This window comes from Populus euphratica, unplaced genomic scaffold, assembly GCF_000495115.2.
Source record: "Populus euphratica unplaced genomic scaffold, PopEup_1.0 scaffold24.1, whole genome shotgun sequence".
Classification (NCBI taxonomy): Eukaryota; Viridiplantae; Streptophyta; class Magnoliopsida; order Malpighiales; family Salicaceae; genus Populus; species Populus euphratica.
This window is the reverse complement of record NW_011499893.1, coordinates 1,293,868-1,312,739: the sequence shown is the minus strand read 5'-3', so window position 1 is coordinate 1,312,739 and position 18,872 is coordinate 1,293,868. Positions and strand designations below refer to the sequence as shown.

General features: G+C 36.5%; 2 protein-coding genes and 1 pseudogene across 8 annotated transcripts; 2 read left to right on the top strand and 1 right to left on the bottom strand.

Moving 5' to 3' along the window:
* Positions 1-22: 22 nt before the first annotated feature.
* Positions 23-12,707, top strand: LOC105131691 (Tetratricopeptide repeat (TPR)-like superfamily protein). 7 transcript variants are annotated; one of them, XM_011034775.1, is made up of 15 exons: positions 5,548-5,899; positions 6,002-6,054; positions 6,173-6,213; positions 6,711-6,801; positions 7,136-7,241; positions 7,340-7,410; positions 7,990-8,059; positions 8,460-8,522; positions 9,073-9,144; positions 9,252-9,353; positions 9,872-9,946; positions 10,241-10,360; positions 11,022-11,138; positions 11,350-11,406; positions 12,141-12,707. In XM_011034775.1, the coding sequence occupies exons 1-15, from the start codon at positions 5,762-5,764 to the stop codon at positions 12,198-12,200; spliced, it is 1,236 nt and encodes a 411-aa protein (XP_011033077.1). In that variant the 5' UTR covers positions 5,548-5,761; the 3' UTR covers positions 12,201-12,707. The 7 variants fall into 7 exon arrangements, with proteins under 7 accessions (XP_011033083.1, XP_011033077.1, XP_011033080.1 ...); XM_011034778.1 differs by having other exon boundaries at positions 7,102-7,241; XM_011034776.1 differs by having other exon boundaries at positions 5,549-5,899; positions 6,173-6,195.
* Positions 732-5,289, top strand: LOC105131690 (pentatricopeptide repeat-containing protein At5g56310-like; annotated as a pseudogene).
* A 2,410-nt stretch (positions 12,708-15,117) lies between the features above and the next one.
* On the bottom strand, positions 15,118-15,696 carry LOC105131686 (auxin-induced protein 6B-like). Its single transcript, XM_011034771.1, has one exon. The coding sequence runs from the start codon at positions 15,637-15,639 to the stop codon at positions 15,229-15,231; it is 411 nt and encodes a 136-aa protein (XP_011033073.1). The 5' UTR covers positions 15,640-15,696; the 3' UTR covers positions 15,118-15,228.
* Between the last annotated feature and the right edge of the window lie 3,176 nt (positions 15,697-18,872).

Genomic DNA, 18,872 nt, shown 5'->3' with positions numbered 1-18,872 from the left:
TTCCTTCTAGAGGCACCTGGTTTAACTTGTCGTTTTGATGGAAAGCCTGGCAGGAATTCTGCGGACACTGATTTTGAGCAAAGGCTTCAAGCAGTTAGAAGGTGATCAATTTCATAATCTTTCACATTCTTAGAAAGAAGGCATGCTTTTTATAATTGCTTCTCATCAAAGTATCTAAAATATTACCTCAACTGGCCTTACAGTCACTTTGTATTACTCTGCCCATTATATAAATTACTTTGTATTAAAAAAAATTAATCTTCTTTTTCACTATGACTATCATTTTTTTTTTTTGCTGAGGATCATTAATTAAATTTTAAAAAAAAAAACTAAAAAGGATAAGTGTTTCATCGTGTACTGAGACAAAGGTTGTAATAATAAAATAATTATTTTATCATTCTTAAATAAAATTATTTAACTAATTATTAGGAGCAAAGTGATTTCTTTACGGGGTCTATTTGGCAATATCATATTAATCAAGACAAATCAATTTTATTTTTTTTATATTTCAGATGCACAATAAAATAAAAAATAAAAAATTGGACTTGGCACCAAGGTATGCCGCCTCCAATGTGCATTTCCATTTTGGAATCATACGCAGCAATCTCCTTCAGTTATTCTGACACGACTGATTTCTACTCTGGAATTGAATAGATTGGCGCAGCTGCAGCTTTTCTGGTCTTCGGCTTGGTTTTTTTTCTTGGAGACCTTCTTCCTTCAGGAAGGTATGCTATGGTGCTCTTGAATTTCGGTTCAACCCGCAGAGATAGCGCGGGCAATAAACTAGCATACACACACGCAATCTCGTTTAGATGAAGCAGAAGAGAACAAGGTACAGATGTTAGTTGATGGAAAAGGAGTCAATATTCCCACCACCGGCACCGGCACCGACTTGACAAGAACTTCTTCCCCTTCCACTTGTACTACTGCTAGTGCTACTTGCATCACTCCATCTTCGAGAGCTCTACAGCAACGCTTGTTCTCTCTATTACAAAGAAAACAACAACCAACCCTTAAACATGTAACTCAGATTCATGCCCAGATTCTCATCAACGGCTTTTCCCGCACTAAAAACTTCCTTCTTGTCCACCTTCTCTCCTTCTACAGCAACTCCTCTGCTCACCATCTCCTCTCTGCCCACTATGTCTTTAAAGATATTCAAAGCCCCAGCACTATCGTCTGGAACCAGATGATTAGGGCTCATGCTCGGAGCCGAACCCCTGCCAAATCTATTCAGTTCTTCAATCAAATGTTGCTCACCGATGCCCGCCCTGATGCCTACACCTATTCCTTTCTTTTGGCTGCTTGTACGCCTTCTTTGTCTTTGAAAGAGGGACAGCAGGTTCACTCCAAAGTCTTGACTAATGGCTATTATTCCTCGAATGTCTTTCTCATGTCCAAGTTGGTTAATTTCTATGCTGCTGCGGTTGGTGGCGAATGCGCTGCTCTTGCATACGCACGCAAAGTGTTTGATGATATGTCTGAAAGAAATGTTGTCAGCTGGAATTCCATGCTCGCGGGGTATATGAGGCGTGGAAATCTTGACTGGGCAAGGAGGACTTTTTATGAGATGCCAGAGAGGAACGTCGTCTCGTGGACCACTATGATTTCAGGGTATGCGAAAAATGGCGAGTGCAAACAGGCATTGAATTTGTTCGATCAAATGAGGAAAGCCGGAGTGGAATTGGACCAGGTGGTATTATTGGCAGCCTTGACAGCCTGTGCAGAACTGGGAGATTTAAAAATGGGGATGTGGATTCACTCGTATATCCAAGATACCTTTGTGGGGTCAAATCAGCGAGTGTTGGTTTCTTTGAACAATGCACTTATACACATGTATGCTAGCTGCGGTATGATTGATGAAGCTTATGAAGTATTTAGGTGGATGCCAGAGAGAAGTGCGGTTTCCTGGACAAGCTTGATCGCTGCTTTTGCAAAACAGGGCTATGCGCACGCAGTTCTTGAAATATTTCGCTCGATGCAAAAATTGGGCACTTCGGAAGCAAGGCCCGATGGCATAACCTTTATTGGGGTTCTTTGTGCGTGCAGTCACGCAGGACTTGTTGATGAGGGCCGTCAAATCATCAAGGACATGATTCAGCGTTGGGGTATTAAGCCTAGGATTGAGCACTATGGGTGCATGGTTGATTTATTGAGTCGTGCTGGTTTCTTGGATGAGGCACAAGAACTCATAGCGACCATGCCTGTAAAACCAAATAATGCTGTTTGGGGTGCTCTACTTGGTGGTTGCAGGTTTTATCGCAATGCTGAGCTTGCTTCTCTCGTGTCTAAAAAATTGGTTGCGGAACCTGACCCTGACAAAGCTGCTGGTTATCTTTCTCTTTTGGCACATGTGTATGCGACTGCTGAAAAGTAGCAGGAAGTGGCTAATGTGAGACAGAAGATGGTCGCGATGGGTGTGAAAAAGCCTGCCGGTCAAAGCTGGGTTCAAATAAATGAGGTGGTTCATGATTCTGTGGCAGGTGATAGGACTCATGAAAATACATCTTCAATCTATGAGATGCTTGGAAAGATCCACTAGGCAAGCAAAGTTGGAAGGCTATAAACCAGACATATCAAAGGTGTTACCAGATGTGTATGAGTAAGTCAAGCAGAATGTTCATTTTATCCGTTTCCATCACCTTGCCACTATAGTTTCTGCGGCAACCTTTCTTTTTCCACTTATTCTGCCACCTACGTAGTTCTGTTTGACTGCTTGTTGTTTGCTTAACAATTTGATGCATGCACTCGCAGAACACAACAAGGAATCCAAACTTTTGTTTTGGCCAAAAGAAGAAAAAAAAATGAGAATGAATGGCGATGATGTTATTTTTGAAATACTTCTTCACCTACCCTTAAAGCCCTCGTTGACATCCAAGTGTGTCTGTGTGTGAATGTTGGAATTTCCTGAATAGATTGATGTTGCAGAAAGATCAAGAACCTTAATTAAGCCAATGAAATTGTGTGAAAAAGAATCTGCAATTAATCAGAGTCGAATCTTGGTTTATGGATAATGTTATAAAGTGGAAAGTCTGGCGCACAGTGGTAGTAATATATTATATGTATCGGTTACGTATAACTTTTATAATACGAAGCACCCTTGAAAATTCATTTTTACGAACTATTACTTAAATGTGTAAAATTCATCTAGAGATATATATGATGATTACCTCCAAACTATCATTTAATCAAACTAAGCATTCAAAATTAAAGCTTATATTGATTCATCTTGCAAGAATTAAGAAGTTGACTAAGCATACTCACATTAAGAAAATACATTCTAGGAAGATTATGAATTTTCTGAATCTTGGGAAGGCTGCTGCTCCTTTCCTATTTCGTGATAAATTAAGAAAATCTTAAACAATGCTGCAATTTTCTTTTATATATATATATATCTTACTAATTGGTTAATTTTATGATAGCAGGTTCCTCTCAAATTCCGATGTCAAAAGGGAATTGTTTTTAATTTCGGTCATCGTTGTAATTTAACTTTCTTCTTTTGTTTCAATGCCAGTCGTCAAATATCGTGTGTTTGTTTCCTTTTTTAATAAAAAGAATGTCTTGATGTGCTTTTTTTATGTCCTAATACGACCTTCTCCGTTCCCTGGTATTACTGTATATAGATTTCAGTTCGTATGTTTCTTTTTCTTTTTTTCCTCTTTTCGAGCCTTGTGAGCTAGCCTGCTGCTCCTGTCTTTTTCCGTCTTCTGCTTTGGTTTTTTTTCTTTTTCTTTATAATTTACTTTCAAGACATTTGAATACCAAAAGATAAAGAAAAGAAGTTGGAAGAGAAGGAGAGAAGAGAAATCAAAATCTTGGAATCATTAAGGTGATAAAGCCACCAACTGGTAATATGTATATATAGTGATAGAGTAGTTAAAATCTGGCTATCTCTTATTATCTTGAGCAGGAGAGTGAGAGGTTAGGGGAAGATGAGAGGCACATGTTTTTTCAATAGATAATTTATGCTGCGGGACACTGCCATTGGAAGAAGTTGTTCACAGAGACCTTAAGCTTGAGAACTTATTATTGGGCTAGTTTAAAACCAAGGTAAAAATAGCTGATTTTGGGTTGAGAAACGTATTGCCTGATGACCGTCTTTTTGGGGCTATGTTGCCCCTGAGGTTTTATCTGGGAAGCCATTTGCTGGGCCTCCAGCTGATGTATGGAGTTGTGGTGTTGCATTGCGTGCTATGCTTTACGATTGCCTACCTATGGATAATGATGAAGGCATTGCCAGTACTGATCTCATCCAGGAGGTGGGCTGCACACTCTTCCTGGTCATGTATCAGATGATGCAAAAGATCAAGAATTCAATCTCTTGAATAATGGGGATGGGGTTTGGATTTGTCATCAAAACTCACTCTTTTTTTTTTATGGCTGGTCTGTTAAAAACCAACACGTTTTTAATAATCAAAGATTCATCGTTATGTTACTTGTAATGGATTTTTCAGGCTAATTCGTTACTGGAGAATCGACCGTGTTTCCAATTGCCATGGCTATAGAAAAGAAAAGTTGCTGGAACTACACGCTGAATGCAGCTTCTATCTGGCGAACGCATTCAAATTAATCAATGATCTTGTGTGGGGTAAGAAGAATAATGAGCACAGCTTCTTTTTGTCCATGGCTCATAATAAATAGGATTTAATTACAGGAAGAACTCATTGGTGATATGTCTTCGTATATACAAGTTTTCAGTTTGTCTGAGCCTCTCACCGTATTAATCCCTTGGTTTTTTTTTTTTTTCTGTTATGACAAGCCATTGCTGTGTGATCCAGTATCAATTGCAGGAAGCTGTTGGCAAAGTTCAACTGCACTCTTGTTTATCAATAGAATTAGTGTACTCAAGATCAATAAAAGACCCCATAAGCCTTGTCTCCACCAGCAAACGAAGCGGCTTAGATTGTATGTGCACTCAACGGTTTACTGACACAAGCATCATCACTAGGAAAGGATTATGGTAAACACCAGCCATTACCTAGTCAACTCCAAGCAACTGAAAAGGAAGCAGCTTCAATTCAGCGAGTTCATTTAAAAGACAAGTAAAATTGGTGGATGAGAGAGAGGCGAGGAACCTGCTACCCCAACCATCACCCCGATGCCAGAGGTGCCACCTCAGACCTCTCTCAGGGCAAATTATCAACGGGGGGCCAGCCCGGGCAAGGGACATCGGACTTTCTTCAAAAAGAGAAAGGGTGCCACTAAAACATTATGAACTTGTTGATCAAGTACTGTATGCATGAACGTTGCTTGCAGCCATGAGTGAAAGTGAATATGATATGTAAAATAGAGGGATTGGTTTTAGAGTGGAAATGAGGATGCATATGGAGCATCAGAATCAATTTCTGATGTCTGAGTAATATTTTATTGTAAAGAGTTGGTTGGGTGTTTATATACATATATATACCATCAAAATTTAATAAGATTTTGAAGATGGGAGGTAATTTTGAAAAAATAATCCGATTTTGATAGGTTTGTGTAAAAGCTAATCTAATACACCTTTTACCGCTAAAAATAAAATGATAGCCAACCAGTATAGGACAGACCCAATGGTCAATTTGTGAGCACAACTTTTACGAAAGAGACGGGGGAGAGAAACACCTTATCGTCTCCCTCCTCTCTCGTCTGACGTCTCTCTTCCATTGTTGATTAACTAACTACTCACACTCACACACACTCAAAAGACTATAAATTAATTAATTATAAACAGAATACAAGAAAAAGCCCACCATATCAGACCACCAGTCGAGCCGTTTCCCTAATGGCGATAGCCACGGCGGCGGCAGCCACAATGATCACAAGTAGCAGTAAGTTTTTGAGGTTCGGAGTTCAATGCTCTGATAATTCTAGCCCAAGGCGTGGTTTTGGCTCCAAATCTGACACCAACACCAACAACAAAGTAAGCATCCCATGCTTTTCTTTCCAATTCACTCACTTTGGTCACACTCACAATTTAATTAATTATTCTCCTTATCTTCCTTGTCTCCTTTCTAAACAAAAGAAAGTGCGCAGCGGCAGCTCAAGGGAGGAAAAGGGTATGGCGTTACAACAAAGGTGAGGTTTCCTATCCCATCCCGCCCAACACAAGTTAACTACTTGCTGATTTCTTTTCTGTTTCTATCTATACCTTTCTTACTGTCTCTTATCATTGCTGCTTCTGTTTTTGTTGCAGAAAATCAACTACGAAACAATCTGGTGCCTCGTTACCTTCTCGTATGTGAATTATTACTACCATCTTGTTTTCTCATCTCGTCTTGCTTTTTTTTCACAAGTAAACTTCTTCAGCTATGTAAATTCTAATGTAACTTCTTCAGCCATGTAAATTCTAATGTCCCTTTGTCTATCAACTCAGCTGCTATGCTAATTGCTGTAATTGAGCTTGCAGGGTCTAATCATTATTTTTTTTACAACATCCCTCCTTTTTAATTACTGCTGTACAACACTAGTTTTGTTGGAATTAAAGCCTGATTTTTTTCTTATTTGATAACTAAATAAGCACCTTTTACCCATATTAATCAGTCAAAAGCTGAATGGGGACTATCAGACTATTTCCTTTTTAGAGTACCAACATTTTATGTTGATTTCCCACCATTTATCCGTGAAAAAAAAAAAAAAAAGTGTTGCCCCATTCTGCTTCGAAAATTTTGTTCAATCTAGTAGAAAATGCTCGTCTAATAATACCCTTTAGCTAAAATGTGTGTTCTATGTAGAGGCACCTGGTTTAAGTTCTCGTTTTGATGGAAAGTCTAGCAGGAATTCTGCAGACATTGATTTTGAGCAACGGCTGCAAGCAATTAGAAGGTGATCAATTTCGTAATCTTTCACATTATTAGAAATAATGCATGCTTTTTATAATTGCTTCTTATCAAAGTGTTTAAAATATTTACCTCAACTGGCATTATAGTCACTCGGAGATTGTTCAGAATCCTGTTACTCTTTCCATTATGTAAATTACTTTGTATTAAAAAAAAAATTTCTTCATATTGATCGCTACATATATGCAAAAAGTTTTTAAGGTTTTCCTCTCTCTTTTCTTTTCCCATTCGATATCACAGTAGAATAATTAATTGCCAAGCCTCTCTCTTTTTATCATTTTTGCAGTTCTTTTGCTGAGGATCATTCATTCTGTACTCAGGTCAGCACTTGAACAGAAAAAGACAGAATCAATTAAAGAGTTTGGACCCATTGACTATGATGCACCGGTTAAAACTGAAAACAAGACAATTGGACTTGGAACTAAGGTACAACTCCTACAACGTGAATTTCCATCTTGGAATCATATTCAGCAATCTTCTTCAGTTATGCTGACATGACAGATTTCTACTCTGGAAATTAATAGATTGGAGTAGGAGTAGCTGTTCTGGTCTTTGGCTTGGTTTTTGCACTTGGAGACTTTCTACCTTCGGGAAGGTATGCTATGGTGCTTTTGAGTTTTCCTTGCTCTGTTACTTTTTTTGTCAGATCAGTTGTTCTTTGCTTTATACATTCCTGCTTAGCTGCTTGATTTATGACTTACCTCTCTGCCATACCAAAAAAATAGAAGAGAAGTGGAAGAGAGTACTTTGTTTGGATTTTGGTAGAGTTTAGCCCTTAAATTTCATGAAAGTAGATTCACATCCATTTTGCTTGTGTTTTTTTATGAGATTTATCTCTTCAGTCGGGATAAGTTGTTTCTCTGTTCTTTTCTAAAGCCTGAAGCAGTGATGCCACTTAGTGCACCAGCTTCCTTGATGATCTCATAATTTGTGGATGGTCATAGCTAGGATTACTTCTTGTCAGAAGTCAAAATTGAATGAATATGGATTGAATGGCCTGATACAAATAAAAGCAGAAGATTGAACAATCAAATTAAAACATTCTGTAGTTGAAGGACCTTTTTCAGAATTAGGTACCAGCTGAGAGACCACCATTTCAAGCAACCCTACAATATATCTGTATTTTCATTTTTGGAGGACTTGTCTCATGTTAATCTGAACTGTTACATTTCAGTGATGGTCCAGCAGAAGAAGCTACAGTAGTCAATAAAAAGCTATCAGAAGAAGAGCAGAATACTCTTCGGGTAATATTCTTGAAGATGGCTATATGTGTTTGTATGTGTGTTCACTGTCGACTATCAATGCAAAAACATTTAAAGCATCCAGTAAAACTAGAATTTACTTTTGCAATTTTTTTACTAGGATGTACATGCAGGTTTTCGTAACCCTCCTGGCCTATGTGATATGTCACATGCATCACTGTTTCTTCATCACCCTGTAAAGCATAATTATCTGTCCATCCTTTTCTTGTTGAAAGGATTATTGACTTATGTTCAGATTATCTTCTACTGGGGCGCACATTTTCCTTCAACTTTACAGTGAATCCCTATCAACCCTCTGATGGATTTTGTCTGATAGGTTGTATGATAGTTTACTTATAGTAGAACAAGCTCCTCACTCTTTTTACTTTCTTTTGTGTTGCAGGCTAGGTTGAAACAATATGAATTGACACTCAGCACTGCCCCTAAGGATTCAATTGCACTTGAAGTGAGTCAAGGAACATGATATACATATACATTAGTTGAGCATTGTTCTTTCTAATGTTGATTGATAATTGTGCTCAGAATACTTAAATATTATGTTCCATATCTGTTTAGCTTTGAAAAATCAAATTAAAGGAGGCATTCAGTTTGCCATAACATCAAAAGGAAAAAATAAATAAATCAGGCAATCTGATGTTGCTGGCTTCCCAGCCAGAACCAAACCACTAGTTAAAGCTGATAGAGAGAGTGCTGATCAGTTTTCAACTCCACCCCCCTCCCTCCCTCCTTATCCGTGGACTATTTTTTGGCCATCTTGTTGATTTTGATGTCGGGAGGTTTAGTCCATTTTGAATTCCTTGTTTTAACACCATGTTAAACAAATCCCTTTCCCCATTTGTGGTTATGACTAAATCAGCTTAGTGTTTGTGAAGAATTGAAATTTATCTCCACAAGGAAGATTAAATATTTTAATGGCACTCATGTCTCAATAACTTCATCAACTGCGTGTTTTTTCTTTTTCAAAAATGTTTGAATTTATTCAAGAAGGCTTGCAGGGAGCTGCGGTAACATTGTTTGAATTAGGAGAATATACTCGGGCTGCCTCTCTGCTTCAGGACTTGGCAAAGGTTTATCCTACTGTATATCACAAGTATGCCATGTATGATGGCATTATACGCGCCTAATACTGTATTGCAAGTTTATTTATCCAAATTAAATCTTCAATAATTTGCAGGAGAAACCAGGGGATCCTGATGTTTTTCGTTTGCTTGGAGAAATTAAATATGAACTCAAAGATTATGATGGGAGTGCTGCTGCATATAGGATTTCTGCAGCGGTCAGTTTTCCCTGATTTTTCATTTATTACCTATTGCTGTTGATGAAACATTGTGAACACTGGGTTTGCAGACTCGGTTTGAATAGGGTAGAAGAGTCCATTTTTACTTTCATCAAATTGCAGAATATGAGCGCAGTGTAAATTCTAAATAAAATTACTTGATGTTTTATGTTGTTCTTCATTTAGCTGCATGAGCTAGCATAACTATGCACCATTGGCAGAGTGCTTCCTTTCACAAATTGAACCAATCCATTCATCTTCTTTCTGTCCCTGTACTTGTTCCCATTCTCAGAAGTATTCCCATAAAGAATAAAAGAAAAGGAGGTTTTCACTTTTTGCCCTCCATATGCTTAAAGCTTAGACAGCGATGTCATGTGGATGCAAAGTGGTCTTGTATAGGACTCTAGCAGATTGGTGTAGAAGTGTAGGCATAAATATTATTTATATTTCTTGGTTGATGTTTATCTTTATTCCCTGTATTGATATGCTCAATGGTGCTATCTGCTCTTAAAAAACAGTTATCAAAAAATGTTGATTTTGAAGTTCTGCGTGGTCATGCTAATGCATTGCTTGCTGCTAAGAAACCAGATGAGGTATGTCATGTCATCAGGCTTGAAGATTGAGAATAGAATGATATCTTTATTCATCATGATTTGAAAATGTTTTGTTCCCAGAGTTTGTGCTCATTTACATAGTTATTTTCCACATGCTATATAGTATTTCGAATTTGGCAGCTGATATGGATTTGGCTGAAAATGAAAATTGGATCTTTTTTTCGTTTATATATGCACATATCTAAGAACACATGGATTTCTGGTTAGAAAAATGTATCTTTCTGCAATAAAAAATGTTTGAACTTCCATACTCTTTTTCTGTCATTCATGAAGGCTGTTCAAGTCCTCTTGGCTTCTCGTGCAAAGCTAAATTCTGGAAAATCAAGCAGTGTTGATATTAAGGTTGACGGGAATGGTATGGAAATTGAATCACAGGAGGTGGACCCTATTCAAGTAAGTTTTTTCACAGTAGCAGGTCCAAGATCCTATTGAGGATGGTTATCCTTGTAGATTGAGTAGCATCTATACAGGCCTCTTCTTCTTGTATTGACCATGTTCATGCATAAATGATGAACTCCCCTACTACAGTTACAAATTCAAAATCTCAGAAACTGAGTTGTGATTTTTGAGATGGTCTTTATCCTTCAAGCTTATGTTAGGAGCTGTATGATTGCACTTTGTAAAATTATCTGTGTGTTTGTGTTTGTGTTTGTGTTTGTGTATGTGTGCTTTTGGGCTGTTCATCTCATGGGTAGCTGAAATAAAATAAAAATAAATGCATCTGGTACAGAGTGAGCTTATGAAAAGGGAAGTGAAAGCGATGTCCAAAATTATAAGTCAAAGGAAAACAAACAAAATGAAAATTTGAGGTAATATAAAGAACTCTGGAAAACATTTTAACATGTGGAGCTGGAAATGTTAGGCAATGACTGAATTTACTGAATTCTGAAAAGACTTTCAAGTATGCTTACAGATGTGGTAAATTTGTTTCATGTTTTTCTCCTTTTCTTGAAATGAATTCTCATCGGTTCTCTGTACCCTCATCTGGGTATCATTTTTCTAATTGTTTCTTTGCTGTAGTTTTTCTTTGGTTTTTAATGGCATGCACTTTCAGGTTGACTTGCTTCTTGGGAAGGCTTATTCAGATTGGGGACATGTAAGTGATGCCGTGTCAGTTTATGATCAGCTTATTTCTAGTCACCCTGATGACTTCCGTGGTTACCTGGCAAAGGTTAGATTCCCTTCTTATCCCTAAAATTGGTTGTTAAGCACTTGAGGGTTTTTTTGGCTGTTTATAACTGATGATCATGATTATGTATTACCAGCAAACACTGGAAAATGTCCCAGAGAAAAAAGCTGCAGATTCTCTTGGTGTCTTCATCTTCTTATGAGTGACTGACCTATCATTGCATATAAATTTTGTTTTTCTGATCTATCTGCAGGGAATTATATTAAAAGAAAACGGAAATGTTGGAGATGCAGAGAGGATGTTTATCCAGGTGAGTATATGAGCATATGACCATCTAATTGCATGGCTTCAGAATTCAGATGAACATATTTAAATGCATATCGGCTCAATTTCTTCCACACACTGTTCATGCGGCATATGCATTGAATAGTGCACATGGGTGCAGAGAGCCTCATGAGACATGTACAGCTGCTCTTGAGCCGAGGTGGCATGCTTCATGCCACCGATGGAAAAATGTATATAGGTTCCAAAACATGTACAGGTGATTCACTGGCTTGGGGTAAACATAACAGAAACAAAAAACGAGTTGGTTTAGAGGCATGGATTGGTTTTGTATATATTAAGTTTGGAGTGCCATCTTTATATCCATACAATCCTGCATTAGAAAGCCCATTAGAAGAGTCCATTCACCATAGCTTTAACTTAATTTACTACACAATAGAAAACAACATTTGTAATCTCTCAGGATGGAGTTTTTCTTTTCAATATGAGATAGAGATCTTTATTCATCTACAAACCACTACAGCACTCTATACTTCTTACAAAGATAATATGCCAGTCTGTCTGAACCAGCACCGATCTTCTGTGAATGAAACAGCGTAACATCTGTCTATGGTTTGAGGTTGTTCAACAGCTACCTCTAAGTTAATAGAATTTTCATGTAATGTTGTAATCAGGGTTGTTAATAGAATATTCATGTAACGTTGTAATCAGGGTTTCTTAAGTTCCATCTTTCTATTGCTTATTTCCAAAGGTTATGTACAGGCACGATTTTTTGCACCGGAGAAGGCCAAGGCGCTCGTAGATCGTTATGCAAGAAAATGAACAGTTAATTGTATATTTGCATGTTCCAAGCCTGAGCATTCTCAACGGGGCCAGACGCATCTGGTGTATACAGCATGATAATCAAGACTCCAGTTTTTCGAAGGATACACACAGCATGACAAGTCGAACTCGACTGGCCTCCATTTAACTCCGCTGTTGCCTGTTTGGACTGTATATAGTAGTCAAGGGTGTTCTGAAACCTGAAGGAGAGAGGGGGAGTGCACGTGCGCCCTTTATGCTCATTATTATTTAAAGAAGGTCTAAATCTCGGACAATGTGCCTTTATGCTGAAGCCTAAAGCATATGAGAGGAACTTCCTAAGCTGATAATTAATGCTCAGAAACCAACAAGGAGAAGGATACAATTTGAGCAGTCGTTGGTATAATTAGAACAATAAAAAATGGACCGCATTCTGTAGTAATTACTTATGTATGATCCATAGTATAAAATATCCTTGATGACTTTATATTATTGAATGATAAATAATATCCCATTAATTAAATCAAACCTACCTTAGTAATTCCGAAACAAAATCCAATCGCTAGCTCTTAAGACACTTGATGACAAGAGAATTATCTATTTTCTTGTAAATCTCACTGACTAATTAACACAAGAAATAATAAAAGTAACCAATGCCTTAATGCTTCTTAATCTGTACTATACATGTGGTATTATAGTTGAAAAACATTTATGGTGCTATGATGTTAGTGAGAATATTAGCCAGTTTCTGGTAGTTACATAATTAATTAAATATTTCCCAACGAGTCATTAGAAATTATGAGTCAATTAATTCTCAGCCAAGATGGATCGTGCTTAATTAATTTGGAGAGGAGAGGTCAAATCCAGCCGGTTAATTTGTCTCCGTTCATTGTCTCCTACGATCGAACATTTCTTGTTAATTTTCAATAAAATTAATTAAACAAAAACAATGGGATTCAAAAGAGCAGAAGAGAGAGTAACTGAGTTGCTTATGATGTAAGGCAGAAACCCTTATCAGTTAAATAATCCTAATCTCTCTTTATCAAGATGGATCGATTTTTTGTTTGGGGGGGGGTGGTACTAGAAGAAAAGCGAGTTAAGAGAAAGGAGAGAATTTAATTACTTAATTACAGTTTAAGCATTATCAATTACATAACAAAAGAAACGGAAAAGACGCTACGTAAATGTGTATATATTACAAAGACTCTAAATGTTGTGGTATCTATTATATATACAATGTTCATCTTTTCATATTTTATCGTTAAAATTTTTGTTTTTTATTTTGATTCTTGAAATTTTATTTGTCACGATTACATCCTTCTTGAATACAATTAAAGAACACTAGAATCAAATTTATTGATCAAGAATAAAATTAAAAGATAAAGGACTAAAGTGAGAAAAAAAGCTACAAATGGGTGATGCTTTCAAAGTTGTCCCAAAAAATTTATAAATGATACTTCTTCAATCCCTCAATAGTTTCCCAATTCATTTTTTATACAATTTTCTTTTTTAGTTTTTAATTTAAAAAATGAGAGAAAAGGGTTGCTAGATTCTAGCATTAACATTGATTTTAGCCACTAAAAAAATTAGTCATGGTGTTAAAATATTTTATTAATAAAGTTCAATTTAGATGTTTTTTCACCTTAAAACATATGAGATCAAAAATAGTTTTTTGTTTTTTAATTAATTTTGAGTTTTGTGTAGTTTTTTTAGCCATTTATAGGATTATTAAGGTGTTTAAGTTTTTGGTTTTTGTAGGTGTTTTGGGTTAAAATTAAATTGAAAATGAGTTTTTAAGTTAAAAAATCATAGGCCATGTTTTTTAACTACCTTAACAGCCAAAAATCTGAGAATACCACGATGTGTCATCTAGAATTTTATTAAAAAAAATTAGGGTAGGTGAAAATTGAATTTGTTTTTTTTAAAAAATAAAACTCTCGTGCAAGCTCTTTTTAAATGGACCAAGTGTTGATGTGACCTCTTTATTTTTTTAATATTTTTAATTTATATTGAAATTAATGCCCCTTCTCTTTTATTTTTTTATTTAGATTTTTTAAAATAATGGTTTTTTATTCATTATTTTTATATGTATTTAAATTTTTGAAGAGATTATTCCAATTTATCTATAATTTTCTTCATGTTTTATATAATTGAAATTTAGTTTTAAAAATGAGAACTATTTAATTTTAGATAGTATTTCTAAAAATGCAACCTTGTAAGATATATATTTTTTTTATCCAATTAATATTATATGTATATCTATTTTTATTATTATTTAATTAAATAAAATAATAATAAATAAAGTTATTGAATTCAATTGGTGAATATATTGTATTGCAAGATCAAATATATTAATTTATATTTGTCTTTTGAATTTTTTTAGATATGTATTTAATTATTATTATTATTATTAAATATTTTTTTATTTATTAATATTAATAATTTTGTGATTTATTTAGTGAGATGTGTGAATAATATTTTTAATTTAACTTATATTATTTATAGAAAAAAAAAACATATTACAAATACCTGTGTGATTATTTAAAAAATAATAATCTGAGCGGGTGAAGTAGCTTGTGAAACAGGAACGGGGCAGTTAAAAGCACAGGAAACACAGTGATGATCAATCAAGCCCTAGCTAGCTAGCTAGCTTTCAAAAAGAGGTGCAGCCAAGCCCTAGCTAGTTCTTAGATGAACTTTCCTTTTCTTTTCCTGTTTGTTCCCTTTGATTTGTACCAAGAAAAACAATTTACAATTTATCAAAGTCAACCTCATCCTTTTTCTTAAAAATTAAAAACGAAAAACTTAGATAGTTATATTTGATCCTCTCTAATTAATCAAGCGATTTTTCGCTATATTCAGTACTGAACTCTCTCAAAAACAAAGCGTAGATGTTAATATTGATCATGTACACATATGATGAGGATGGTGAGAAGGTGTGTTAGCTCACGATCTGGTGAGTAACAACCAATCATCTCCTTGGTCGTCGACTCTGCCTTAGCAAACCCTAACTCATGCAAAATTAATTAAGGTAAACATCTTTCTTCTCTTAAACCACCTTTAAGATCTTCTCAAAGACAGGAACTTCACGTGGTATCTTCAAGACTCCCTCTTGTTGAAACCCAAACTCCTCTTCGGCCTCTCGCAACAGTATTCCAAAAGCTTGGTGACCCAAGTACTCCGTGGGGATGATATACCTCTTCATCTCCTTGCCAACGCAAATAGCAAGGTACCCTTTGGGGACAACATCGTTTGATGCAGCAGCTGCTGCTGATGATGAAGAATCTGTGAAGGAGAGTGTTCTCTTTATGAACTTGATGCTCTTGCTGGCATTGCTGCTGATGCTAGTGTCGTGGTTGTGGTTGTTCTTTGGTGCATTTGCTGCCCTTTTCCATTTCGTGAGGATTTGCTGAAGCCGAACAATGTCGCTGATCTTGCTACGCTTTTTTGAATGATCCATGACAAAATAACTTTATTTGCCTCTGTTTGCTTGAGAGGGAATATTTGCTCACAGCTGTGGTGGGATTTAAAGAAGTCATAGATGCATGCTTGGTGTAATGATTTTGCACAATATTTAATTAAATATATACATAACGACTATATAATATATGATAGATTAATCATTGGAGTCAGAGAGGTCGCTTAGGCAGTGCAACTGTCTCAAGAATCAACCAAAACCACGAACCCATCTAGCAGCTTGACTTTTCGTTAATTTGTTTATTCCCCCAAGACACACAGCAAGGATATGATTAGTGAATTAATTCATGATTCTAACCAATTATTCAATTTAATTATAACTAATTAATCAGCTCTACAATGGCATGGTAATGCTATCAATTGACTCATGATCTCTGATCTGCTGTACATGCATGCGCAAACATGCTAAAAACTTGGTTAACTTCCTCTCGGTATATATTATATATGTTGATGCATTAATTAAATGTTATCTCAACACGTACAGTATGTTTTCTAGTGGTTTCAATCTGTTACTTTATTGGATTTGAGGCTGCCTTGAAGACCGTACGTGGATGCTGACACTCGATCAGTCGAGAAACTCCATGTGAGATGCTTATTATTTTATCTTATGGTACTGAGGATACAATAATTAATATATATATATATATTAGCATACTCACAATTACTTGGCATATATTTTCTTCAATCGCTAATTAAAGAACATGAAACACCTTTTGTGGGTGTCAATTAAACAATTGCTTATGATCGATTAACTTGATATATAGCTAGCACGAGCATGATACATTAATAATCATGAAGGATAATTAGATATTTGGTCAATGGTCAAAGAACTGCATATGCATATGTAAACCATGCGCTCTAATTGTAGTTGGGTACGGTTTATTGTATACTAATTAACCATTCTTGTTTATTGATAATCATCAACAAAACCTAGGGAAAAGCTTCGTTTATAAATTAATCAGCAACCAGGATCGATCATCATGCACGCACGTCAAACATATACAAGTTCCATTCAATAGATACACAATTAAGCACAGGATTAATCACTTGTGAGCAGGGGGGGTCTGTGTGTAAGCACGAAGGAAAGCGTGCAGGCGCATGGGATGACGCATGAAAGAAGAGCACAAGATATAACTAAGAAGGGGCTGCAGGGGGGATCGAGGGTGTCAGGCTCCTCGATACTTGGTCCTCCCAGTATAATGATCAGGCAGCAGCTAGAAAGCAGAATATATATAGAGAGCAAGCGACGGTAATTGCATGCAGGAGGCAAGTGAAGTGAATGGGGTCGATGCTATACGTACAGCAAATCATGCAAGTTAAGGGCGGTTTCTGCTCAGAACTGCTGCAAGCAAGCCATAGACCAACAAATAACTCCTTTTCGACCTTGTAATTGTAGCTCAAAGTAGGTAGGTAGTCCCCACGCATGCATGCAGCCCAGAAGATCTCCAGGGGCCATTCCCAATCATGCATTGCATTGCGTCTTGTTGCCCACCAAATTAATGCAAATTATATAATAATTATTGCCTCGTACGTATATAATATACATAAATCCATGCGTGAATGATTGCATTTGATCCTACCATTTTCTGCACGGATCAGGTGAGGCTTTTTACCCCAAGCTAAAGAGGATAAAATATTACTAGCAGTAATTAAGAGCCGAGCCGGTAACATGTATATTTTATGGTTGGGAGAGGCCAATGGGCAGGGTTTCAAAGAGGAGGACCGCCGATATCGATTAGGGCTTGCATGAAACTAGCTACATCAGATGAGCGCGCGCGTGTATGTTATTCCATGATCCATAAGACAAGAGCAAGGGATCATATGCAAAATCATGGTCATTAATTAATTGTCATTATATATTCACATCATTAATAAATGTTAAAATCGAGAAAAAAACTACAGTTATTTTTATGGATTTTTTAATTAATTAACTTGTTCATAATTGCGAATAATTAAAAAAAAAGGGGGGGAAAGATTTAGATATGATTAGAGGAGGATGAGATCAGGAGAGGAGACAATATTTTAGGATTAATTTCTATAATAAGGTGCAGGGCTTCGCTCGTGATCGATGTAGCAAATCCTTCAATAAGATTATTCTCCTTTAATTTCCATCATCGATCTATTGCATATATATGCACGTGGTGTGTCTACATGGAGCAGCAGCAGCAGCAAGTTAAACTACTTGAATTATCATTATTAGATCTAAATCTACCAAAAAAAACAAAAGCAAATCCAATTATTTAGTATTTAACCGATCCCTTTTCACTGGAGGCGGCGGCTATGAAATTAAATTTACAGGTCTCGTTGAGACAACCGACCCTGATTTATTGGTTGGTGTGCATGGAAACATGAAGGGAAGGGTTAGAGTATGGAGCTTTAGGATCTTCCGCAACTTAAAAGTGAAATCCATGGTAACACATCTTATCTGACCCCAATCCATGCATGTTATTACTGTCTATAGCTGCATCAAAGCAACGAACAAAATCTAATATATATGAAAGGAGTTGCCATCATATTCAAATCCCATGTCTCGTATGAGACCCAGTGAGCGGCAGTGCCTTTAGAAAAGATCCAAGGTGCCCAAGAAAGCACAGTTGTTTAAATATGCCTCCCACACTACACTGAAACGTAGTCGGCTAACATTTAAGATCAAATCTGCAAGAGCATGCTGGTACATGGAAAAACAACAAACATGAACGAGAAGGAAAGACCAAAAATGTATGGAACTGGGGAACCAAGAGTTATGCTTGCGCATTTATCAAGGGCATTAGAAGCTGATACTGACCAAATCCCGCATTATCCTCCTGCTCTTCGAACTCTGAAGCTACACCCATACATATTGCAATTTTTGCATACATTTAGGGTAATTAGCATGGAAAAGGACAGAGAGCAAACTTATGAGAAAACTGAGGTATAACGTTAGGGATCACTGAAAATCCAAGTATTTACAAGAACCGATATGTGCAGGGTACAAGGTATCACCAGAGAGACATTATGATCTAGATTTCCTAGGCAAAAATCATTGGCAAAAATATAAACCTGCAGGGGTATGCACTCTGCAGTGTTGAACCAAAAATAAAACTTATCCGCCATGATATGTCATGCTGGTAGTATTACTATATTTTCCAGACTATTGCTGTATTGCCTCGAGGGTCTGCGACTATGAGCCACAGGATGTAAACCAAACTCATCCAATCCATGGTTTATCTCGGCATT